The 25,256-nt window shown below is 41.1% G+C and overlaps 5 protein-coding genes across 7 annotated transcripts; 2 read left to right on the top strand and 3 right to left on the bottom strand.

The window, feature by feature from the left end:
* Positions 1 to 237: 237 nt before the first annotated feature.
* On the top strand, positions 238 to 3,028 carry LOC128732664 (exocyst complex component 5). Of its 3 annotated transcripts, none has more exons than XR_008411828.1 (3): positions 238 to 352; positions 412 to 2,621; positions 2,684 to 3,028. XR_008411828.1 is itself a non-coding variant. In XM_053825953.1 (2 exons), the coding sequence occupies exons 1-2, from the start codon at positions 320 to 322 to the stop codon at positions 2,521 to 2,523; spliced, it is 2,145 nt and encodes a 714-aa protein (XP_053681928.1). In that variant the 5' UTR covers positions 238 to 319; the 3' UTR covers positions 2,524 to 3,028. The 3 variants fall into 3 exon arrangements, 1 of the variants encoding a protein (XP_053681928.1); XR_008411829.1 differs by having other exon boundaries at positions 412 to 2,625; XM_053825953.1 differs by having other exon boundaries at positions 412 to 3,028.
* Positions 3,029 to 3,241: 213 nt separating this feature from the next.
* On the bottom strand, positions 3,242 to 5,311 carry LOC128732667 (heat shock protein 70 A1-like). The gene has a single exon (XM_053825957.1). The coding sequence runs from the start codon at positions 5,216 to 5,218 to the stop codon at positions 3,305 to 3,307; it is 1,914 nt and encodes a 637-aa protein (XP_053681932.1). The 5' UTR covers positions 5,219 to 5,311; the 3' UTR covers positions 3,242 to 3,304.
* Positions 5,312 to 14,568: 9,257 nt separating this feature from the next.
* Positions 14,569 to 16,544, bottom strand: LOC128732668 (heat shock protein 70 A1). Its single transcript, XM_053825958.1, has one exon. It carries the CDS (start codon positions 16,480 to 16,482, stop codon positions 14,569 to 14,571), a length of 1,914 nt encoding a protein of 637 aa, XP_053681933.1. The 5' UTR covers positions 16,483 to 16,544.
* A 2,188-nt stretch (positions 16,545 to 18,732) lies between these two features.
* LOC128732671 (heat shock protein 70 A1-like) lies at positions 18,733 to 20,659 on the top strand. Its single transcript, XM_053825961.1, has one exon. It carries the CDS (start codon positions 18,739 to 18,741, stop codon positions 20,650 to 20,652), a length of 1,914 nt encoding a protein of 637 aa, XP_053681936.1. The 5' UTR covers positions 18,733 to 18,738; the 3' UTR covers positions 20,653 to 20,659.
* Positions 20,660 to 20,922: 263 nt separating this feature from the next.
* Positions 20,923 to 22,614, bottom strand: LOC128732672 (serine protease easter-like). Its single transcript, XM_053825962.1, has 4 exons — positions 22,406 to 22,614; positions 21,849 to 22,172; positions 21,664 to 21,772; positions 20,923 to 21,608 (listed from the first exon to the last, which is right to left on the bottom strand). Exons 1-4 carry the CDS (start codon positions 22,473 to 22,475, stop codon positions 20,987 to 20,989), a joined length of 1,125 nt encoding a protein of 374 aa, XP_053681937.1. The 5' UTR covers positions 22,476 to 22,614; the 3' UTR covers positions 20,923 to 20,986.
* Between the last annotated feature and the right edge of the window lie 2,642 nt (positions 22,615 to 25,256).

Genomic DNA, 25,256 nt, shown 5'->3' with positions numbered 1-25,256 from the left:
TTGAGCATTTCTTGTCCTATCTTTTTACCCATTACTTTTCAGCAGCGTACCCCGCTTTATACGGAAAATAATCGTTGAAAATGAACAGTTCTATGACCATAAAATATGTTTCTCGTACATTTCGCATCCTGAAAAATGACTGATGGTTCCCTATTTTGTATCCGCCAGACTATACATAGAGTAACTATAATCTGATGTTCTGTACAGCCCACTGGACTTCTCTGTGCAAAACATAATCGAGGAAAAAAACATAGATTTTATGTTTTATTTCTAGTAAACCTGTAAAATTGTGCAAAAAAGTGAACTATTTCTGAACCCAATGTTGTCCCAATACGTGGAGGAGTTGGAACAGGTGAGTAATGGCTGTTGCAACTTAATTGAGTTTCTTCAAATTGTTTACTCTAATTAAAGGATCCCTTCGAAGTGGAGGAGTTTATCGAACGACTGTGCTGGCGGACCAACAACGAAATCGGTTCCGATCAGTTTGATCCTGATCTGCTGTACGAGACTTTTGTGGAGACAATCAAAGATCTTAAGATCGTGCAGGAACGGCAGCAGCGGAAATGTGATAAATTAGAGGAAGCCCTCAAGGAGGAGCAGAGTTTGTTTGTGAAAGCAATCGATCGTTTCGTCGGTAAGCATCAAGTTTCTGTTGACTACTTTCATCAGTTGGATGAGAAGATAAACTCCGTGGCTGGTAAGGTGATTCATTTGGGTGAGCAGCTAGAAAACGTTAATGTGCCCAGAAGCCGAGCGGTAGAAGCTCAGCTGTTGTTGAATCACATGGGAGACTTTTTAACGCCGGGTCCGATTGTGAACGATGTCTACAGTGATAAGACAAGATTATTTGAAGCAGCGGATATCATTCAAAAGCTGTATATGATATCTCAGGATTTACCGGCTAATAGATTTGCAAACGCGAAGAAAAAAATTGAAGGTAAATACGACGAAATTGAGATGCAGTTGATTGAAGAGTTCGCAACAGCACAGAAAACGGAGAGTATCGAGCGAATGAAAGAAATATCGTCCATTCTGTCTCAGTTTAAAGGCTACTCTCAGGTTATTGATGTCTACATTGAGCAAAGCCAGGCAGTGACCTACGGAGGAAGGGATGTTTTCGATGGAATTGTTCCGCTTTGTCACAAAAATTATAAAATAATTCGACAAGTTTTTAATGCTCCAGACCAAGTAATGAGCAAGTTTATTCTGAATATTTATCAGCTAAAAATCAATCAGTTTGTGCAAACTAAGCTGGAGGATCGTAAAGACGAGAGCAAATACCTAAAGTCGTTATATGAATTGTATTCTAGAACATTGAAACTCTCCAATGAGTTGCAGGAGTTCATGAAGGAATCCGATGATGATCTGTTGCAAAAATTGACAGCTAACATCTTTTCTACCCATTTATGCTCGTACATAGAGGTAGAATGTCGTAATTTGGACGCAAAATGTCAGCTGGAGTTGCGAAAATTTTACGAAAACAAGAATCACCAGAAGAAGCAAGTGGAACGCTTTCAGGAGCTTCGGCGTGATATGCAAGCACTGATCGGTGCACGTGCCAACATAAACATCGCTCAAATTGAAGATTACGGAGGTGAAACATTCCTGTCGGAAGAACTGGCCATAAATCTTTTACAACAATCCTCTTGCGCACTGGAACGTTGCTGTCTGCTTTCGAAAGAGGTGGATTTACCAAAACACATTCTCAAAATCGTTGATATTTTGTTGAGATTCTTATTGCACGAACACGTTGATTATGCGTTGGATCTCGGCCTTCAAGCAATCCCAATTGCCGAGTGCAAGTCCATCCCACAAATCTACTTCTTTGATGTGGCACAGAAGTGCAACACCATCGTGCATCTGCTGGAAAAAACATATAACGCAAGTGTCATTCCGAACGTCCTGTCCACCGCGCAGTACACGGATTGCTTGCAGAAAAAGCGCTATTATTTGGAGTCGATTGAAAACAAGATTGAAACGGGTTTGGAACGCACCCTTAACGCGATTTTTGGATGGGTCAAAACGTATCTGCAAAATGAACAGAAAAAGACTGATTTCAAACCAGACTCGGATGTGGACACGGTAGCATCCACAGCCTGTCTGGCGGTCGTTCAGTACATAAACCCATTGATTGCGCTAATCCAACGAACGATTGATGGTGAAAATTTGACAGCTGTAATGAACGAGTTCGGTATTCGCTATCATCGGGCAATTTACGAGCACCTGCAGCAGTTCCAGTATAATACAGCCGGGGCCATGTGTGCCATCTGCGACGTCAACGAGTACAGAAAGAGTGCCCGGGCTCTGCAGGCGCCGCTAGTGACGCAACTGTTCGACGTACTGCACGCTCTGTGCAACCTGCTTTTGGTTAAGGTGGAAAATCTGCAGGAAGTGTGCGGCGGAGAGACGCTTAATTATCTGGACAAATCGGTAGTGATGAATTTCATACAGCTGCGCAGCGACTACAAGACTATTAAGATATCTAACTCTTTGAAAGGCATCTCCGATCAGCGAACTATTTAGAAATTCGAGGATCTAATAAAGCGATAGAACATATCTGAATATTGGTAACAATTCAGTTTAGTTCTGTCGCTCGCACTGGAAACCATGATCTATTTTATGTATGTACGTTATTGAATAAAGCTATGTATCGTCCAGTTTAGCTAAAACTTTCTCCAAATAGTTCACAGCCTTAGTGTACCGTGCTGGATGTTGAACAGATTGAATAGACAAGTTGGCTGCGTGAGAAAAACGAAACCGGGCAATAAAGTAATCGAAATTTACTGATTCAGGAGGAGTAAGTGTCCGGGAAGTTCACAAAGAAGAATATTTTGTGTTGCACGAGCCATCACAGTATAACTAAATATTTTGCTGAAAAGCTATCAGTTACTCGATTTGAACATTTTTCATTTCTTCTCTCTAAAAGACAGTATATGGATATTCCTTACCGTTTGAAAATCAACTCTATATTTAAGTTAATCCTTAATATATTGAGATCTTATTTTTATTTTATTACGAAAGCATACTGCCAAATAGACGAACAATATTGAATTCGTGCAAGAAACAGTGGTTATTTTACTTTTTAGCAGACCCTACTCCTTGTTTTATTAATGCACCAGAAGCAACAGGTTACGATTTTTATTGAACAGAAATTGGGGCACCATTTTCTTCAAACAAATTCAAAACAATTTTAATTTGGACATTTGGTTTTATATTTCAGTCTTATACTATCCTAATTTATTCTTAACACAATCTTATCAGCTATTTTATCATACATTGATTTTTAACGTAGACATTTTCAGTTTTAATCAACTTCTTCAACCGTGGGACCTGATCGTCCCCCACCGAATCCACCAGCCTGCTGGCCGCAGCTGGTTGCGCCGCCGGTCGCTCCCTGATGTAACCGGGTCATTATCGGACTGCAAACTCGGTTCAGTTCTTGCATTTTGTGATTGAATTCGTCCTTTTCAGCCATCGTGTTACCATCCAGCCATCGAAGCGTCTCGTCACATTTGTCGCGAATGGTTTGCCGTTCGGATTCGCTCAGTTTATCGCCTGCCGATTCCAGGGTTTGCTTCAACTGGAAGCAGTAACCCTCCAGCTGGTTTCGCGCGGAAATTCGTTCGCGCTGTTTCTCGTCATCTGCACGGTACTTTTCCGCTTCGGTCAACATCCTGTCGATTTCTGCCTGGCTAAGACGTCCCTTGTCGTTTTTAATGGTGATGTTCTTTTCCTTGCCAGTGCTCTTCTCCTTAGCCGACACGTTCAGAATACCGTTAGCGTCCAAATCGAATGTAACTTCAATCTGTGGAACACCTCGAGGGGCCGGTGGAATGCCAAATAAATCAAACTGTCCTAGGCGATTGTTGTCTTTAGTCATGGCACGTTCACCTTCAAACACCTGAATCGAAACTCCCGGTTGATTGTCTGCATATGTGGAAAACGTTTGAGTTTGCTTGCAGGGAATTCGACTGTTGCGTTCGATTAGTTTAGTCATCACGCCTCCTGCCGTTTCAATGCCAAGCGACAACGGAGCTACATCAACCAGCAGAACATCCTGAATTTTCTCGTCCTTGTCTCCGTTAAGAATAGCAGCTTGAATGGCCGCGCCATAAGCTACGGCTTCATCTGGATTTATCGACAGATTCAACGTTTTGCCGCAGAAAAAGTTTTGAAGCAGAAACTGTACTTTCGGAATACGTGTAGATCCACCCACCAGAACAATGTCGTGGATTGAACTTTTGTCCATCTTGGCATCTGAAAGTGCTCTCTCTACCGGCTGCAATGTCGATCGGAATAAATCAGAACAGAGTTCCTCGAATCGGGCACGAGAAATCTTGGTATAGTAATCGATTCCGTCGACAAGGGCGTCAATTTCAATAGTCGCCTCTGTGCTCGATGACAACGTGCGTTTGGCTCGCTCGCATGCAGTCCGTAGCCGCCGTAGTGCCCGTGGATTTGACGAAACATCCTTTTTGTATTTGCGTTTGAATTCTTCCATAAAGTGTGATACCATTCGATTATCGAAGTCTTCTCCTCCTAGGTGGGTATCTCCGGCAGTGGATCGTACTTCGAACAGTGAACCTTCATCTATAGTCAAAATCGAAACGTCGAAGGTACCACCGCCAAGGTCGAAAATTAGCACATTTCGCTCTTCCTTTAGATTTTTATCCAGTCCGTATGCTAATGCGGCGGCAGTTGGTTCGTTAATGATTCGCATTACATTCAGACCGGCAATCGCGCCAGCATCTTTCGTAGCCTGCCGCTGTGAGTCGTTGAAATAAGCCGGAACTGTGATGACTGCGTTACGAACACTTTTTCCCAAATAGGCTTCGGCGGTTTCCTTCATCTTAGTCAGCACCATCGAGCTGATTTCTTCTGGAGCAAACCGTTTCCGCTCACCTTTGAATTCAACTTCGATTTTCGGTTTGCTGCAATCATTGATCACTCTGAATGACCAATGCTTGATATCAGCTTGAATTTTCGGATCGTCAAACTTGCGACCAATCAATCGTTTGGCGTCGAATACCGTGTTCTGTGGATTCATTGCCACTTGATTCTTTGCAGCATCGCCAATCAGCCGTTCCGAATCCGAAAAAGCCACGTAACTTGGTGTCGTTCTATTGCCCTGGTCGTTGGCAATGATTTCCACCTTGCCATGCTGGAACACTCCCACGCAAGAGTACGTGGTACCCAGGTCAATTCCAATCGCTGACATTTTCACTTTAATAAATATATGAACAACTATTTACTTTTCACAAAACACTTGAATTCTTATTTCGCAGTTTGAAAATTACTTTCTTATTCACGTTTGAACACTTTCGCGCTTACAAAAATTTTTCAATTTGTCTTTACTTTGATGAGTCTGTTTGCTTCTCTTGCTTGAAGTATACTGATGATGCGAACGCACCTAAACTGCTTATATATGCTGAGGCAACAATTCGAGAAAATTCGAGTACGTTCTGTGAATGTTCGAGCACTGTGTCTCGGCTAAATAAAGCATAACACATAAGCATGAGTAATCGTTCTGTGTGTATTTACGCGCGCGCTTATTTAGGAGAAGAGAGGAATAATGTATAATGAAAATTGCTAGAAAACTCGAGAAAGTCGAGAATATGCCAGTGTGTTTTTGCTAGCCAATTTTAGGTGATATTAGGGGAAGGGAATCTACTAGAAAACGCCAGAGAAATTCGAGAAAGCAGTACATTGTTTTTTGAATGCAAGGAATATGCAATTGCCGTTTTTATACAATTCCCCATCAGGTATGATTGGTAGATGTATGCTTTGGGACAGGTTAATGCATATGAAACATTATCGAATATTGTGTAAATATTAGTGGGTGAATAATGCGTGTTGAAGTAAAAGATAAAATTACAAAAAATTATATTATTAAATATAGATTAATTAAAAGTTAATGATGTTATAGGGAAAAACTAGCACACTGAATTATGTTATGTGACTGCCCGAGAAACAATTCTTGATTTAAGAGATGTTACTAAAATCAATATAATTAAGCTATATGTTGATTAAAAATCGATTTATTAAAAATCAAAACATTTGTTCAAGCCTTGTTCGCCCAAAAGTAGAGAAATGTAAGCAGTTACATAGCACCAAAAAATAAGCGTTAAAAAATTATGCCACAACTGTTCAACTAATCAAAAGTAGAACCATTTCAAGCAGTATTTGCCGATGCATCTGCAACGCATCTCAAACCAAACATGTTTCACTTGTGCGGATAGCGGCGCCGCTAAAAATTTTGAATGATTGAAATTTTGCACACTGTTATTTATAAACAAAAATTAAAGATCATTAATATTAATCTGCTCCAAAAAAACTTGTTATTTAATAATCTACTCCGAAAAGACTTGCTATTTTAAGCTTTTAAAAAGTACGGAGCAAAATAGGCATTTTAGACAAAAAGTAAAATGTCGGAATTGACTGTCTTGTGGATAAAATATAGACCGGCCACTTATCCAATATCAACAGTACAGAATCTCACAAATATATGGATACTGGCTGACCCGACAAACTTCGTATTGCCACAAATTAAACTGTGTTGTACATAAATCGTGAATCACGGAGGATCTTTGTCACAATCTTGAGTTTTGCAAGTTTCTGGGGAGTTCATGGGTCTTTTAATATACAAATTTTCCTCACAGTAAAGTAGACAACAACTCCCCCCCATTGCTTAGCCTGATAAAATAAAGTGGATAGCATTTAAATATTCGCTATCATTACAAACCATTTCGCCGAATACCATTTTGCGGAACACCAATTCTCGGTTGACCATAACGCGGAATATAGAGTTTCGCAGAATACCATTTCGCGAAAAACTTTACGCGGGATGGACCCTTTCACAGAAAATCTTTTCGTAGAAAGTACCATTTCGCAGAGGTGATCCAACTGAAGTAAAGTAATAGAGGTCAGTAGATCTAGGGAAATGAATAAACCTAGATAAATGTGATTTCTACGGGGGGGCCGCCCCCTGCAGTGGCCGGTGCTTCCGACAGCAGGTCGGCGGCAACCCGACGCGCTGAATTATCTAATGTTACTGTTGATAGTTTTTGGTGGTCTTGTTATTGATTAATGTTTTATGAAAGAGTCTAAAATTTCTCGAGTTCGATTAGTTTTTGAGTTACCCAAAAATTTCCGTTTTATTTGTATGAGAATCCTTATCCCCCTACCACAGGGGTGAGGGGTCTCAAACCATCATTAAAAAATTCTTGCCTCCAAAACCCGCCACATGCCAAATTTGGTTCCATTTGCTTGATTAGTTTTCGGGTTATGAGGAAATTTGTATTTCATTTGTATGGGAGCCCCCCCTCCTGAAAAGGGAGAGGGGTCCTAATTCATCATAGAAAAAATTCTTGCCTCCAAAAACATCCACATGCCAGATATGGTTCCATTTGATTAATTAATTCTCGAGTTATGAGGAAATTTGTATTTCATTTGTATAGGAGCCCCCCCTCCTAAAGTGGGGAGAGGTTTTAATTCACCATAGAAAAAATTCTTGTCTCCAAAAACACCCGCATGTCAAATTTTGTTCCATTTGCTTGATTAGTTCTCGAGTTATGAGGAAATTTGTATTTCATTTGTATGGTAGGCTCCCCTCCTAAAAAGGTAAGGGGTCTCAATTCATCATAGAAAAAATTCATGCCTCCAAAAACACCCACATGCCAAATATGGTTCCATTTGATTATTTAGTTTTCGAGTTATGAGGAAATTTGTATTTCATTTGTATAGGAGCCCCCCCTCCTAAAGTGGGGAGAGGTTTTAATTCACCATAGAAAAAATTGTTGTCTCCAAAAACACCCACATCTAAAATTTTGTTCCATTTGCTTGATTAGTTCTCGAGTTATGCAGAAATTTGTGTTTCATTTGTATGGGAGCCCCCCCCCCCCTCTTAGTGGGGGAGGGGTCTCTAACCATCATAAGAACCTTCCCTGACCCCAAAAACCCCTATATGCAAATTTTCACTCCGACCGGTTCAGTAGTTTTCGATTCTATAAGGAACATACGGACAGACAGACAGACAGAAATCCATTTTTATAGGTATAGATATGTATGCAACTGCCCAGTTAGCTTCGAGGTACGATGCTGGTCTAACAAGCCAGTCGTCGTATGTTCGTAACTAAGGCGGTGCTGTTTGATAGTCAGTAGGATTGTTGCACTAGCCCAGTAGGAACTGTGAAAGCTGTCGATAAAGAAGGGTCCACTCTTTAAGACTTGTCGTTTAAGCTCAAGGCTTTGCTTTATATATATAGTGGGATTTCGAATTCGGCATGGTTCGATTTTGGCGTGCCTCGATTTTGGCAACAAAAGTATCCGTTTTTACCAACACGAAATATTTCACATGATAATCAAACAATCGGTTCTTTTAAGGACCACGCAACAAATGAAGAGTTTATTATATTTTCTTGTCTAGTTAATACCATAATAACACAGGCAACGAGGGAAAAGTTGAATTTTTCGCCGTTGCGGACGACCAGCAAATGGCGGGAATAAGTTTTCTGGTCACGGACGACATTTTCTACCACTTCCAAAACGTCTGCAGCTTGTAAATAAGTGTTCTTCTTTTGTAAGCCGCAAAAAAGTTAGGCGTAAAATTTTCAGCTTTTTGAAAACTAGCGCGTACCGTGTACCGATTACCAGAGAAAAAGCACAATTCAACACAGAGACAGATGACGAAAATTGATTTACTGTTTGGTTTAGTGTGACTGATTCGTTTTAATAAAATAGATTCAATCAATTCATAGAAATTACTCCTAAATCTGTTGAGGATTGAACGTATACAATGTTCCTACTTTGATAAACGTTACGGACAACGCATGTATACATGAAGAATCGTATTATTAGGCAGTGTGCTTGGGCCACTCATCTTTATAATTTATATTAATGACCTGGTCGAGCTGCTGTCATCATCGAAATTATCGTTTGCCGACGAACTAAAAATCTTTCGGGTGATTGGTGCCCCTGCCGATTGTGTCTCATTACAGGAGGATATTAATCGTCTGCTAGTCTGGTGCAGTGACAACGGCATACGTGTTAACAGCAATAAGTGTAAAGTAATATCATACAGTCGCCGAAACACCGTTTTTCTTCATCAATACAGCATGGGACCGGATTGTCTGGAACGTGTTAACTCTATTCTCGACCTAGGCGTTACTATTGACTCTAAATTGAGGTTCGACGAGCATATAAGTAGAGTCACTGCTAAAGCATACACCGTGCTTGGTTTTATGCGACGCCATGCGTCTGGATTCACTGACGTTTATTGCCTCAAGACGCTATATTGCTCTCCCGTACGCAGCATTTTGGAGTATGCTTCCCCGGTTTAGGCTCCTGCACACGTAACACAGATCCCTGCGATTGAGCGAATTCAGAAAAAATTTTTGCGATTCGCCTTGCGTCAGCTACCGTGGAATGATCCAGTCAATCTTCCCAGTTACATAGACCGTTGCCAACTGATTAGCCTGAATACACTCGCAGTCCGGCGCGTCAAACAGCAGCGTCTATTTATATTCGACCTAATAACAGGCAATGTGGATTGCCCGGAACTCCTGTACCAGATACCGTGGAAAGTACCTCCTCGTCGGCTTCGTCGGCAATTCCACAGAACAAATTATGGTGTGAATAATTGTTTTAATGTCTGCTTGCGTTCTTTCAACGATGTTTGTAATGTGTTCGATTTTACTCTGTCTAGAAATGTGTTTAGTAATAGAATCCTAGGCTTAAATTAGTTATTAAGTAAACAATCTGTACGACGTAGTCGAAGATGGTGAAATAAAATTAAATTAAATTACATACATGATTACACCCTACTATCTCTATAGAATTACGTAGTCCTACGTCACCTATGCGGTCGTGTCTTGTGCACAACCCCTCTGGTTTTTTTATAAAACAGCGCTTGTTGCCCGGTAATTAGCTATTCAACAGTTGAAAAGGCTACTATTCAATGAAAATGTTTGTTGTGTTGCCCCACCTTACCCTACGTTATTGAATAAAGCTATGTATTGTATATAACCTTTCGGTTAGCTTCGGGGTACGATGCTGGTCTAGGGTCTAACAAGCCAGTCATCGCATGTGCAAAGCACGGCTGTGCGGTGCTGGTATAGAGCCAGTAAGGTCTAGCCCATAATTGTCCTGTACTCTAATAACCGGCTGCGAAGTCTCTCTATAAAGAAGAGTCAAGTTCTTATAAGGACGCTTATACCTTGACTCAAGAACATAGATATGCCACTCTTCGCAGATTCGATCGCCAGTAAAGTGGCTCCTGACAGCAAGGAGGGTTTATCAACCTGTCATATAGTGTTCGTAAAGCGTTCTCATATAGGCACACGTTTGACTATGCATAGTTTACACAACGTTTCGATTCTTATTTCACACTTACAATAAACAATGTGTAGATGTTGAATAGAAGCTAGAAAAAATATTGGATATGACATTTAAACAATTTGCTTGTTCAACACCGGATGCTACTATACAACTCTTATTCCACCCCTGCTCTCTTAAGCGCTGCTGTTTTGTTCCTTGGGTGGGACCTATTCTGTAAGTCACGTCAGAGCTACCATAAATACAGATATTTGTGCATGCATAAATTTGGGACCCTGCCGTTTTCTCCCGAGTATTTTATTTTCTCGGTCTAATCTTTTAAATAACATAAATAGTTTATGGAGTATTTTAAAATTCAGGAACATTAGTCGTGCCAGAAATCATAGTAACTAAAATAATTGATGGATCCCAAATTTATACATGCACAAATATCTGTATTTGTGGCAGCTCCGAGCCACGTCGAGCAGGGATGGTTCCTCCTCAGAATAAATAAAGAGAAGAGAAAAATTCAAACTGTGCTCAGTCTTCAACGCGATTTATTCTGCTCCGTTTCATTTTAACTTTTCTCTTTCTTGCTGAACGCAGTTGTATGAGCAACCGCACATTGTGCTACTCATTGAGGAGAATGTTAATACACTTTGAATACGTTAATGCGATGCGCTGACGTATGACAACTACGGGTAGTTTTAACATGGGTAGGGTGTTGCGAAAAAACGACGATTGTCAGTAGCGGTCATTGCCATCAGAAAAATTTAATCCATTAATGCAGTTGAATCATGATTCTTACATTTAGTAATATTCAGTTGAGTTTGGCTGCTCGTGAACGCAACCGCATCATATGGTTAGGCATGTCACAACCTACGGGGTGAAGTGGCTGTCAAATTCATACATTTTCGATGTCCCACGCATAGGTACCAAAATGTTAATTTTGACAGCAACCAAAAAATTTGCTGGGAATTCCCCTTTAACGAGGACCATTTGAAAGTTGCTCTCTTCACTCCTACATGAGAAAGAGATAGCAACACACCATGCCCTTGGTCACAACGGCAACAGTGCGAAAAATGTTATTTACCCATTTGATTCTTGACGCGCACCAACAGGAAAGTCCCATTATAAACAAAGGTAATTCTCTGCTAAGATTCAAAATTTAACGACTTTTGATTGTCTTGACCAGGGCCCGACAACGTCACCTTCAATTACATCGGTTGATTAATAGGTTGATTTCTTCGGCATCCTATTTCGTCGATAGATGCGTAAAACAGCATCTGTCAAAATTTTCTATTGGGCGACTTCGTCGGATCGCGTTGGATGGTTGTCTCCGTCACCCGACGCATTGGTATATTTAATCTGTTACCGTCGGGTAACGATTAAATCAGATGATGATCGGTTTACTCTGTACAGAATGATGTTTTGACAGCTAAGTCTGATTGATTTTTGAACAAGGCCAGTTTACTTCTATTTCACTTGTTCTTTATTTGAAAAGCTAGGTAAGTATCCTTTACATAAAAAGACAGCTGCATTGAATTTGTAACTTATTATCGCTATTTTAGTTGGAATTTCGCACTGAAAATTATCGTGCGACTATTTTTTCCTATCGGATTGTGGAGCCACACAACGGAGATAGAGGTTAGGTCCAGTAACAAGCTGCTCTTGACTCGGTTTATATCTTCCTTAAAGGAACTCCGTCCGGATCTGCGTCGCCGTCAATGAGGCATGGAATCGAAAAGGTCCTGCGACAAGTTCATCTCCTTTGTCACGATGGGAACGGATTGGTTCTGCGGAGGAAATTGATCGATTGGCTTCATGAAGGATGAGCAGGTTAGTGAAATTAAACTATAGGAGTCAATATAAGTGTTCGTGTATGTTCCGCAGAAGAGAGAAATTTCTTCAATGAACAGCTTTTTTTGATTCCAATTAATTACCTTCTGATCGTTACAGGTTGTCACCGCGCCGACGTCGCTCGTGCTATTTCAAGCAGTCTTCTTCGTTCAACTCGGTCTTGGGCCGCTGGTCGCCAATTCTCAAAAGTCGAAAGTCGCTTTTAAACTGGTCGAGCGATACCGCACAGTGGGCATCTCTGTTCCTGAGGCAGGAGGAGTTGTTGAAGAGGGCCACTTTCAGGGCATTATTAGGAGCATTTTTATTAGAATTAGGTTTGGTTTTATAGACTTCAATATAATGCTCAAATTGATCCACCTATTTTGTCTGTATTGATAAATTTTATGTTCCAAATAATCGACCTATTTCGTATGGTTCCGTAGGTTACAAAATTTTCTCCATCGATTAATCCACCTATTTCGTATGATTTACGTATTTCGTCATCTGATTCCTCCACCGATTTGATCGGCTTTGGTAGGCAAGTTAACTACATACACCAATTAATCCACCTATTTCGTCGGTATATTGACAAATTTTATCTCCCGATTAATCAACCTATTTCGTTTGGTTCCATCAGACACCTTTATTTCGTCACCCGACTAAACAGCCAATTTAGTCGGTTTTTGTCGATCGATTAAACATACCGACGAATCGGTAGATCGCCCTGTTAAACTCCCATAAGCGTCGTTGCAACAATCGGCCGATTCGTCGGGTCCAAAATCGGGCGATTCAGCCGACGCGAACCTACTAAATCGGGGGAAAAGTAGGGGGGATTTTTTATCGGAACCTTGTCGAGATGTGCTGAGATGTTGGCAACAAAAACATGGCACCCATCGCAAGCCCCTGGTAGTGAAGCCTCGGTTTAAACAGAAGCAGCACCGCTTCAGTTTCAAACTGGCTTCAGTCAGCGTCAGCGAAACGGGTTTCACTTCGTCATGACCATCGGTTTCAACTTTTCATTTGTACTTTTCTATCAAATATTCAGAAGAAGGCCAGCAACTATGAATGCAAATGAATTGAATTTGAGTAACATTTCCTAAAATGCAACGCATATTAAAGTTAACCTTGTAAATGTCGACAAATCGTGCCTGACTTTCTGCCGTCGTCAATTGAAACAGCCACCAACTTCAACTGAAGCTTGCTTGAAACGTTCTGTTCAACAAGTGAAGCATGTCACTTCATGTATAAAGCGAAGGTAAGAGAAAGTCAGTTTCATTTATTTGTTTCGACGATGCCGGGCCCTGGTCTTGACGCCTCTGAGTCTATAGTTGCTGTATGCGCACCGGTTGTTTTGTTTTCACGTTTACTGCTGTAGCTACCGAGAGGATCGGGAGCAAACCCGAAAGTTGCTCATTTAAAGAGCGCATTAAGAAGTTTTTCTGCGCGTCAGTTTTTCTCATTGTTTTTAGTCTGTTTCTCATTGTGTGGATTTATTTCTCATTTCTGAAAGCAGTTCTGGTCATTGTGTTGAACAAAAAAAGTTGCACTTTTTGCATAATGAGTGAGGAAATAACCAGCCTGACGTCGAGTGTTACTTTGCTGGACTAGTCTACTTTTGGTATTAAGTGGTATTGTGTAAGTTACATGCGATACGATTTTTTTGTTGTGTGTCCTGTCCTGCCAGGCTTTGGCTGAGGCCGGTGCGTTTAGCCGAAGTGACTTTAGCATGGGTTTATTGTCAGGCCCCTAATCGCTCTTCCTTCATGCTGAATTCTATATTATCCCGATATGGCCTATTGACAGTGCAAAAATTACCCTTATAGTAAAATGCACTGGTTAGCTGCGGCAGGGATTGCTTATAATTGGGGACAGCGCTGTCATGTGGAACATGACTTATCATATTTGGAGTGAACATGTAATTTCTTATGGTATATAGTTGATATTTGTATGCTCTGATCGAATTCTATGATCAATTGATCAATTAAACAAAAAACCACCAGTTTGTGAGTTACGAGACCCTTTCCCGTATATAACGTATATTCGTTATGAGTCAGGAAACACAGTAGACAATAACGTAATCGAAATTAATTGATGAGAACGAGAAGTAGGAGAAAAATATTTTGTGAAGCACGAGCACGAGCAAATTTTTCATTTCTTTTCTGTAAAAGACAGACACGAACCGCATATTCGAAACCCATTTGCGAAGACATACATGGATATTCTTTTGATGCAATCGATTTAGTTATCGTTTGAAAATTAGCTCTATATTCAATCTAATTCTTAACATATTGAGATCTATCCTTAAAACAAATTATACAAGTTTATGTAATTAAAGAACACTTTTAATTGTTTATCTATTACATCAGAATTGTTATGGACAGTTATGCATTAGGAAGTTCAAATTTAATACATGATAGTTTAATCAACTTCTTCAACCGTGGGACCTGATCGTCCGCCACCGAATCCACCAGCCTGCTGGCCGCAACTGCTTGCGCCACCGGTCGTTCCCTGATGTAACCGGGTCATTATCGGACTGCAAACTCGGTTCAGCTCTTGCATTTTGTGATCGAATTCGTCCTTTTCAGCCATCGTGTTACCATCCAGCCATCGAAGCGTCTCGTCACATTTGTCGCGAATGGTTTGCCGTTCGGATTCGCTCAGTTTATCGCCTGCCGATTCCAGGGTTTGCTTCAACTGGAAGCAGTAACCCTCCAGTTGGTTTCGCGCGGAAATTCGTTCGCGCTGTTTCTCGTCATCTGCACGGTACTTTTCCGCTTCGGTCAACATCCTGTCGATTTCTGCCTGGCTAAGACGTCCCTTGTCGTTTTTAATGGTGATGTTCTTTTCCTTGCCTGTGCTCTTCTCCTTAGCCGACACGTTCAAAATACCGTTAGCGTCCAAATCGAATGTAACTTCAATCTGTGGAACACCTCGAGGGGCCGGTGGAATGCCAGATAAATCAAACTGTCCCAGGCGATTGTTGTCTTTAGTCATGGCACGTTCACCTTCAAACACCTGAATCGAAACTCCCGGTTGATTGTCTGCATATGTGGAAAACGTTTGAGTTTGCTTGCAGGGAATTCGACTGTTGCGTTCGATTAGTTTAGTCATCACGCCTCCTGCCGTTTCAATGCCAAGCGACAACGGAGCTACATCAACCAGCAGAACATCCTGAATTTTCTCGTCCTTGTCTCCGCTAAGAATTGCAGCTTGAATGGCCGCGCCATAAGCTACGGCTTCATCTGGATTTATCGACAGATTCAACGTTTTGCCGCAGAAAAAGTTTTGAAGCAGAGACTGTACTTTCGGAATACGTGTAGATCCACCCACCAGAACAATGTCGTGGATTGAACTTTTGTCCATCTTGGCATCTGAAAGTGCTCTCTCTACCGGCTGCAATGTTGATCGGAATAAATCAGAACAGAGTTCCTCGAATCGAGCACGAGAAATCTTGGTATAGTAATCGATTCCGTCGACAAGGGCGTCAATTTCAATAGTCGCTTCTGTGCTCGATGACAACGTGCGTTTGGCTCGCTCGCATGCAGTCCGTAGCCGCCGTAGTGCCCGTGGATTTGACGAAACATCCTTTTTGTATTTGCGTTTGAATTCTTCTATAAAGTGTGATACCATTCGATTATCGAAGTCTTCTCCTCCTAGGTGGGTATCTCCGGCAGTGGATCGTACTTCGAACAGTGAACCTTCATCTATAGTCAAAATCGAAACGTCGAAGGTACCACCGCCAAGGTCGAAAATTAGCACATTTCGCTCTCCCTTTAGATTTTTATCCAGTCCGTATGCTAATGCGGCGGCAGTTGGTTCGTTAATGATTCGCATTACATTCAGACCGGCAATCGCGCCAGCATCTTTCGTAGCCTGCCGCTGTGAGTCGTTGAAATAAGCCGGAACTGTGATGACTGCGTTACGAACACTTTTTCCCAAATAGGCTTCGGCGGTTTCCTTCATCTTAGTCAGCACCATCGAGCTGATTTCTTCTGGAGCAAACCGTTTTCGCTCACCTTTGAATTCAACTTCTATTTTCGGTTTGCTGCAATCATTGATCACTCTGAATGGCCAATGCTTGATATCAGCTTGAATTTTCGGATCGTCAAACTTGCGACCAATCAATCGTTTGGCGTCGAATACCGTGTTCTGTGGATTCATTGCCACTTGATTCTTTGCAGCATCGCCAATCAGCCGTTCCGAATCCGAAAAAGCCACGTAACTTGGTGTCGTTCTATTGCCCTGGTCGTTGGCAATGATTTCCACCTTGCCATGCTGGAACACTCCCACGCAAGAGTACGTGGTACCCAGGTCAATTCCAATCGCTGACATTTTCACTTTAATAAATATATGAACAACTATTTACTTTTCACAAAACACTTGAATTCTTATTTCGCAGTTTGAAAATTACTTTCTTATTCACGTTTGAACACTTTCGCGCTTACAATATCTTTTCAAATTGCCTTTGCTTGCCTTTGATGCGTCTGTTTGATTCTCTTGCTTGAAGTATACTGATGATGCGAACGCACCTCAACTGCATATATATGCTGGGGCAATAATTCGAGAAAATTCGAGTACGTTCTGTGTACCTTCGAGCACTGCTGATTGGCTGATGATTGTCGGCTACAAAAGCATCAAACAGCTTGATGAGTAATTGTGCTGTGTATTTACGTTTTTTATGAGAAGAGAGGAATAGCGTGCGTGAATGAAAATTGTGAGAAAGTCGGGTCGAGTCGAGAATATGCCAGTAGCCCGCAATTTTAGGTGATATTAGAAGAAGGGAATCTACTAGAAAACGCCAGAGAATAAAAGAAATTCAAGAAAGTACGTTGTGTTTATGCAATGACTGTTTTTTATATACCTCCAGGTATGATTAGTGGATGTAGCATGTATGCTTTTGGACAAGTTAATGCATTTTCGTGTGCATATTATATATGGAACATTATCGAATATTGCGTAAATAATAATGGGTTATAATGTATACTGAAGTAAAGAAAATGTTTCACTAAATTTTATTATTCAAAATAGAGTGAGAAAACTAGTACATACACTAAATTATGTTGTGATTATTTTGCTTGACTGTATATTTTATACGTGTTTCAGGATTTAGATATGACTATAATTGGTTCTGCTAAAAAATTGCTGATACAAATTTTGAATGATTATTTTTTCACTATGTGAAATTTATTCAGGTACATAAATCATACAGGTAGTGAGCCTCCAGATTTTATGGAACTATCGGCAGAAATAACATTATTACCGATACTGTTGACTGACGTGGACTAAATTTTAGCGGCAATCAAAATCGAAAAGTTCAAGGCGATTCTGCTTGCTAAATTTGCTTGCCAAATCCCAAAGACGAGTGCATTTTGCATATTTCTACAGGCTTTCACTTGTAGAAACCGGAACACGTATAAAATATATTTGCAAGAAAAATAATCGCAACATAATTCAAAGTGCTCGTTTTCCCTTATAACATGACACTTAATTACTCTATATTTAATAATATAATTTAGTGATTCTTTTCCTTCACACCAACACGCATTACTTGTGATGAACAATGCATTAGGCCATTACAAATATTTTATAAAGTTTTTGTACTTCCGGTGTTGAGCCACTGAAGGGGGGGGGGGCCAAAAAAACAAAGATTTTTTTAATTGAGCAAAAAAAATATTGATTTTAAGCATTTTTACTTAAAGTTTAAACGTGAAAACCAAATCTATTCTTGCTCTTAATATATACGCTATTATTTTCCATGCAAGAAATCTGCGAAAAAAAGACAAAAATGAAGGAAAAATTTTTCGGCCGATTTTCGAAAATTCCGTTATTCGAATTTCCTCTCCTGTTTTGTGCTAGAAGCATTAACTCAACTCGTATACTCATTTTTCGTGTTTTTCAGGCTGAATAACCCACAGACAATTGATTTTATGAATAAAAATTAAGTCATATCCTACAAATTATTTTTTGCTCCCCGATTTTTCAAGTCAATTTCCAAGGGGGGTAACAAAAACTTTCAAAATTATTTGCAATGGCCTTACTTGTCCCAAAGCATACTTGCGAGCATACATGATACATCTACCACATCTACCACGGTCATTGCATACAAACAACAACGTACTTTCTCGAATTTCTTTTATACTCTGGCGTTTTCTAGTAGATTCCTTTTCCTAATTTCACCTAAAATTGGATAGCATAAGAACACGCACTGGCATATTCTCGAATCGACTTTCTCGCAATTTTCATTCACGCACGCTATTCCTCTCCTCTCATAAAAAACGTAAATACATATATAGCTAGATGTCTAATGTACTTTGCTTTATTTAGCCGAGACACAGTGCTCGAAGGTACACAGAACGTACTCGAATTTTCTCGAATTATTGCCCCAGCATATATATGCAGTTGAGGTGCGTTCGCATCATCAGTATACTTCAAGCAAGAGAATCAAACAGACGCATCAAAGGCAAGCAAAGGCAATTTAAGCGCAAAAGTTTTCAAACGTGAATAAGAAAGCAATTTTCAAACTGCGAAATAAGAATTCAAGTGTTTTGTGAAAAGTGAATAGTTGTTCATACATTTATTAAAGTGAAAATGTCAGCGATTGGAATTGACCTGGGTACCACGTACTCTTGCGTGGGAGTGTTCCAGCATGGCAAGGTGGAAATCATTGCCAACGACCAGGGCAATAGAACGACACCAAGTTACGTGGCTTTTTTGGACTCGGAACGGCTGATTGGCGATGCTGCAAAGAATCAAGTGGCAATGAATCCACAGAACACGGTATTCGACGCTAAACGATTGATTGGTCGCAAGTTTGACGATCCGAAAATTCAAGCTGATATCAAGCATTGGCCATTCAGAGTGATCAATGATTGCAGCAAACCGAAAATCGAAGTTGAATTCAAAGGTGAGCGGAAACGGTTTGCTCCAGAAGAAATCAGCTCGATGGTGCTGACTAAGATGAAGGAAACCGCCGAAGCCTATTTGGGAAAAAGTGTTCGTAACGCAGTCATCACAGTTCCGGCTTATTTCAACGACTCACAGCGGCAGGCTACGAAAGATGCTGGCGCGATTGCCGGTCTGAATGTAATGCGAATCATTAACGAACCAACTGCCGCCGCATTAGCATACGGACTGGATAAAAATCTAAAGGGAGAGCGAAATGTGCTAATTTTCGACCTTGGCGGTGGTACCTTCGACGTTTCGATTTTGACTATAGATGAAGGTTCACTGTTCGAAGTACGATCCACTGCCGGAGATACCCACCTAGGAGGAGAAGACTTCGATAATCGAATGGTATCACACTTTATGGAAGAATTCAAACGCAAATACAAAAAGGATGTTTCGTCAAATCCACGGGCACTACGGCGGCTACGGACTGCATGCGAGCGAGCCAAACGCACGTTGTCATCGAGCACAGAGGCGACTATTGAAATTGACGCCCTTGTCGACGGAATCGATTACTATACCAAGATCTCTCGTGCTAGATTCGAGGAACTCTGTTCTGATTTATTCCGATCGACATTGCAGCCGGTAGAGAGAGCACTTTCAGATGCCAAGATGGACAAAAGTTCAATCCATGACATTGTTCTGGTGGGTGGATCTACACGCATTCCAAAAGTACAGTCTCTGCTTCAAAACTTTTTCTGCGGCAAAACGTTGAATCTGTCGATAAATCCAGATGAAGCAGTAGCTTATGGCGCGGCCATTCAAGCTGCTATTCTTAACGGAGACAAGGACGAGAAAATTCAGGATGTTCTGCTGGTTGATGTAGCTCCGTTGTCGCTTGGCATTGAAACGGCAGGAGGCGTGATGACTAAACTAATCGAACGCAACAGTCGAATTCCCTGCAAGCAAACTCAAACGTTTTCCACATATGCAGATAATCAACCGGGAGTTTCGATTCAGGTGTTTGAAGGTGAACGTGCCATGACTAAAGACAACAATCGCCTGGGACAGTTTGATTTATCTGGCATTCCACCGGCACCTCGAGGTGTTCCACAGATTGAAGTTACATTCGATTTGGACGCCAACGGTATTTTGAACGTATCGGCTAAGGAGAAGAGCACAGGCAAGGAAAAGAACATCACCATCAGAAACGACAAGGGACGTCTTAGCCAGGCAGAAATCGACAGGATGTTGGCCGAAGCGGAAAAGTACCGTGCAGATGACGAGAAACAGTGCGAACGAATTTCCGCGCGAAATCAACTGGAGGGTTACTGCTTCCAGTTGAAGCAAACCCTGGAATCGGCAGGCGATAAACTGAGCGAATCTGACAAGCAAACCATTCGCGACAAGTGTGACGAGACACTTCGATGGCTGGATGGTAACACGATGGCTGAAAAGGACGAATTCGATCACAAAATGCAAGAGCTGAACCGAGTTTGCAGTCCGATAATGACCCGGTTACATCAGGGAGCGACCGGTGGCGCAAGCAGTTGCGGCCAGCAGGCTGGTGGATTCGGTGGGGGACGATCAGGTCCCACGGTTGAAGAAGTTGATTAAAACTGAAAATGTCTACGTTAAAAATCAATGCATGGTAAAATAGTTGATAAGATTGTGTTAAGAATAAATTAGGATGGTAAAGACTGAAATATAAAACCAAATGTCCAAATTAAAATTGTTTTGAATTTGTTTGAAGAAAATGGTGCCCCAGTTTCTGTTCAATAAAAATCATAACCTGTTGCTTCAGCGTTCTTGGTTGCTTCTGGTGCATCAATAAAACAAAGAGTAGGGTCTGCTAAAAAGTAAAATAACCACTTTTTCTTGCACGAATTCAACATTGTTCGTCTATTTGCAGCATGCTTTCGTGATAAAATTAAAATCTCATTTTTGCAAGTCATTCCACCAGATTCGACTCAATCCAACTCACATATTTAACCACATTGGTGTATACGCCTGGCCAACCCTGTTGTCCGCATGGTGTCGGCCCAAACGAAACGAGCCCCACCAAATACCAGTAGGGGCTCTTGCTACCTGCCGTTGTCACTCCCATCAATGGTCCACCGGAATCACCCTGGCAAGAATCCTTTCCGGCCACACCACCGGCGCACAGCTGATTCTCGCGTAAAACAACCTGCTCCTGCCGATACACTTCATTGCATCTGGCTAATTCAACACCGTCAACTCCAACCTTCTGTTTAACGTTACTGAATCGGGCAGTTGCGGTGCGTCCCCAGCCGGCAACTTGCAGCTTCAGTCCAACGGAACTTTTATCAAGGAGTTCGGATGATCGTGGCAAGCAAATGGGTTTCACGAAATCCGTATAAGAAATGCGCTGCTCCAACCGCAGAAGAGCAATATCGTTGTATTGCTCCAACGACTGTGGATTGTACTCAGGATGGGGAGTCTTTTTCACGATGATGACGTCCACCGGAGGTGGTGAGCAGTCTGTATCTACACCAAATCCATCACAATCGTCATCTGTTGAAGTGTCCCATTCTCCTAAGCGCACTTCCGCTCTGAATCAGAAAAAAATAACAATAAAAAACTCACCAAAATGGGTATAGTACTCACAGATTCCAGGTAGGGGGAATGTCTTTTCCATTAACACAATGGGATGCAGTCAATACATATCGATCATTGATCAGTACACCGCCGCAGTGAAACCCAAAGATATTGTTGGCTAGAGTTAGAGAAAATTTAAATAAATATACACACACCTATCCAAGGTGCTAATTAACGTTGACACATTCGCTTACGTTTGGCATATTTCAGCAATGCTAGCCAGGGAAACTCGTCAATCTTAGTGTTAATGCCACCAACGATACGATCACTTGTTTGTATTCCACAAACTCCCGGTGATGGTAGCAAAGAAGCTTGCACTCGAATCGGAGTATCGATTGGATCACTGCAGCACACCAGTGGATGGTTATCCTGCACCGACCAACCGCATTGACTGCGGCTTAGTAAGGTACGATCTTCCGGCAGCAGGGGCTGTTTCTTGATCAATGTGAACAAGCTGTCGCACGATCGCAGCAGGATGCAACGTCCAGATTTTTGATCCGGTGTAGTACATGTTTGCTCTGTAACCAAAAATATTCCGGTAGTGAAGCGTGATTAACTACGTTATATATGTAATTAGTAAAGGTCTATGTCTGATGGCGGTGCTTTTGGGAAAACCGGTTTGACTGTATGTGCGCGAAGATAGAATAAAACGAAACTGATTGATATGGTTCTGATAACCTTCATGTTTCTTCTCTCGTCTTTTTATGTGTTCAAAATAATTCCTGTGATTAGGGTATTAGACGAAACTTACGGGCAACGGCTACCTGTAGGATGATCAACAGTATCAAGCCTATAAAACTGGACCCATTAAACCATCTCATTGTGGTTCCCACAGAAGAAAACCATGCAGCAGTAGAACTATTTCTCAGCAGAACTTTTTCCCACACACAACCCGAACGAGCAATCGCAAGATGAGCACAAAACGCGCAAATGCAACAAAACGCAATACAAAACCGCTTGACTTCGCGATCGCAGCACGACTAATCACTATCGTTTCGTCGGCTGTTGGGCATGGGAAAGAACAATAATTATTATTTACTATAACTTTTGCTGGGCTGTACTGTGGGATGACCGCCATCAGAGCTTTTCAAGCTGAGGGGAGGGAATCCCCGTCCGTATTTGTGTTTAGCGTATTTATTTTAGGCGCTTTAGTTGTTTGCGGCGGTAAACGAAACAGAAGAAGATAGAAAAGTTCGGAAAGCACATTATGTCTGAGATGAAAAAGCTTGAGTCATCGGCACAGCGCTGCGACCTGCGACTGATGCGTGCGATGCGAATGGACGTTGTAGGGCAATGCGGCTTAAAAAGGCAAGGAAGAAGAAAATGTAGGGAACATGTCATCAGGCTAAATAGTATTCGCTATGTGCGCGAAACGGTGCTGCCACCTTCCCAAGTTTGTTCTATTTGTGAAGTCTGTGCACAGGTTTGTTAATGAGTGAAAAGGATAGACAAAACTTTGCACCAAATCTTCACAAACTTTCCATATGGCAGTTCCATGAGAGTACAAGAGATCGATTTGTGCTTACATAGCGAATAATCACCCCATCGGCAGACAACCATGTTTTCGCCGCCAACATCTCGTGTGTGCAAAAATGAGATAGCATGTCAGCACTACGTTTCACTCAACTGCCAGCAGTCTGATTTGGGCGATTTGGGCCCGCTGTCAAATTTTGAGCCCCGGACATGATGTCGCTGACGTTTACTGCAGTTCGATATAGAGATGTCGATGGGGTGAGTATAATCAATATATATATACACTCTTAAATGATTCTACCTGTAAATAGGTCGGATTTAGTTAAAGCTAGGTTGAAACTACTCAAAATGCCCTTAAAGTGTACAAACTCAAACTTTGGGTAGAAATTTTAACCAATTTTGACTACTTGCTACCGATAATTGAATTATTCTCTATGACAAATAACGCAATTTTAAGTTCCTACTACCAATTTTTTGGTTGAAAAACTACTCAAAATCTGAGTTTGTACACTTTAAGGGCATTTTGAGTAGTTTCAATCTAACTTTAACTAAATCCGACCAATTTACAGGTAGAATCATTTAAGAGTGTAGATCATTACACGGGAGCTCCTAACCACACTTTTTTGACAGCACTTGGTGGTTTGTTTACGTGGTGTTAAATTTTGAATTGAGTTTTCTATCTTTGTCCGGCAGATAGGTAATGATAGAAATTTATAGTTTTTATTGAAGAGAAAGTGCCTTACATGCGTTTTACAGAAATTGATGCAGTAATCCTTCACGAAATTTCAAATCGAAACTGCTGGATGTGACAAAAAACATGTAAACAAACCACCAAGTGGTGTCATTTGACGGCAAAATGACGTCATCGCAAAATGATCTATAGAATGCCAGTGTCGCTGCAGTGCGCGTGGTAAACATCACACTTGTTCAGATAATGTATTTACAGTATATATGCATATGTGTGTGTGCCTGAGATTCATCAAAAAGGAATCTCATTGTCAAACTTTGACAACCAGTTTTAAATTTCAAATATGGCTGCCAAGTAATGTGATTGGGAACTTCGCTTGCTGCAGATTTCTGAAAAAATCGGTGCAAAAGGGCGCAGTAGACCAAATCAAGGTGACGTCATCTGCCAGATACTGGCGCCTTTGTTTACAAACAGACCGCAGGGTCTAAAAAAGTTTCAGATGTTTAAACGGCAAGTTTGTTGTTTAAACCTAGTTCAAACTGCATTAGGACTAAATTTAAAAGCCATTATGCTTGTAAAATGTTTAAAAACACGCTACATTCGTTATAAACGGAAAGGAATTTTTTTCAAAATGTAAACAAGGGCGCCAGTATCTGTCAATTGACGGTATGATGATTTGGTCCGTTGTGGGATTCAATTCATCCGGACGAAAAGAAAAAGAACGTTTAAGGTGAAATTAGCCGTCATCGATTCTGCGAATTTCAAAAGCAGTTTTTTGTTTGAAACAAACATTTGGTTCATCAAAATATATTTGAAGTGTTCAGATTGGCAAGAAGAATGCATTATTTACAATTTTACAAACAAAACCCTGCTTTTGGGCCCAACAACTACTTTCAAAGTTTTGCTCTCCGACGAAAAGTTGATGACTGCTAATTTCCCGTAAAAACATTTCACTGGCATGAAAACACAGCGATGAGCGCACTGATGACAGCACCAACGAGCGCACAGATAAAGAACAGATAAATAACAATGAGCAACTTTGACAATGAAGTTCCCGATTCACAGACTTGATACAGATTGTTAGCATCATGTTTACCACAATGAGTCCCGTAGTAAAACAGCGACACTGGCATTCTATATATATTGATTCTACTGGCTAAATGAATTAGCGAGTTAACCTTTACCTCCCCGACATCAAAAATGAAGGTACTTTCAGTTACACTTTTGGCTCTATCTCCACTGATTTTCAATCGATTTTTGTCCAATAAGTTTTAAAAGAACCACATTAGATTGGTCTTTAATGGAAAAATATGCTGGTAAACTATGGTTCCATTTTCCCGGAGATATTCCAGACCGCGGTGGGCTTTTTTTAACGTCATAAGAAGCGACCTTTTTAGTGCATATTTGGATGTATTTTGAGTTGGACATTCCTGAATATCCG

The sequence above is a fragment of the Sabethes cyaneus genome, chromosome 1 (genome assembly GCF_943734655.1).
Source record: "Sabethes cyaneus chromosome 1, idSabCyanKW18_F2, whole genome shotgun sequence".
In the NCBI taxonomy this organism is placed as follows: domain Eukaryota; kingdom Metazoa; phylum Arthropoda; class Insecta; order Diptera; family Culicidae; genus Sabethes; species Sabethes cyaneus.
The sequence above is the reverse complement of the archived record's forward strand: the minus strand, read 5'-3'. Positions and strand labels throughout refer to the sequence as shown.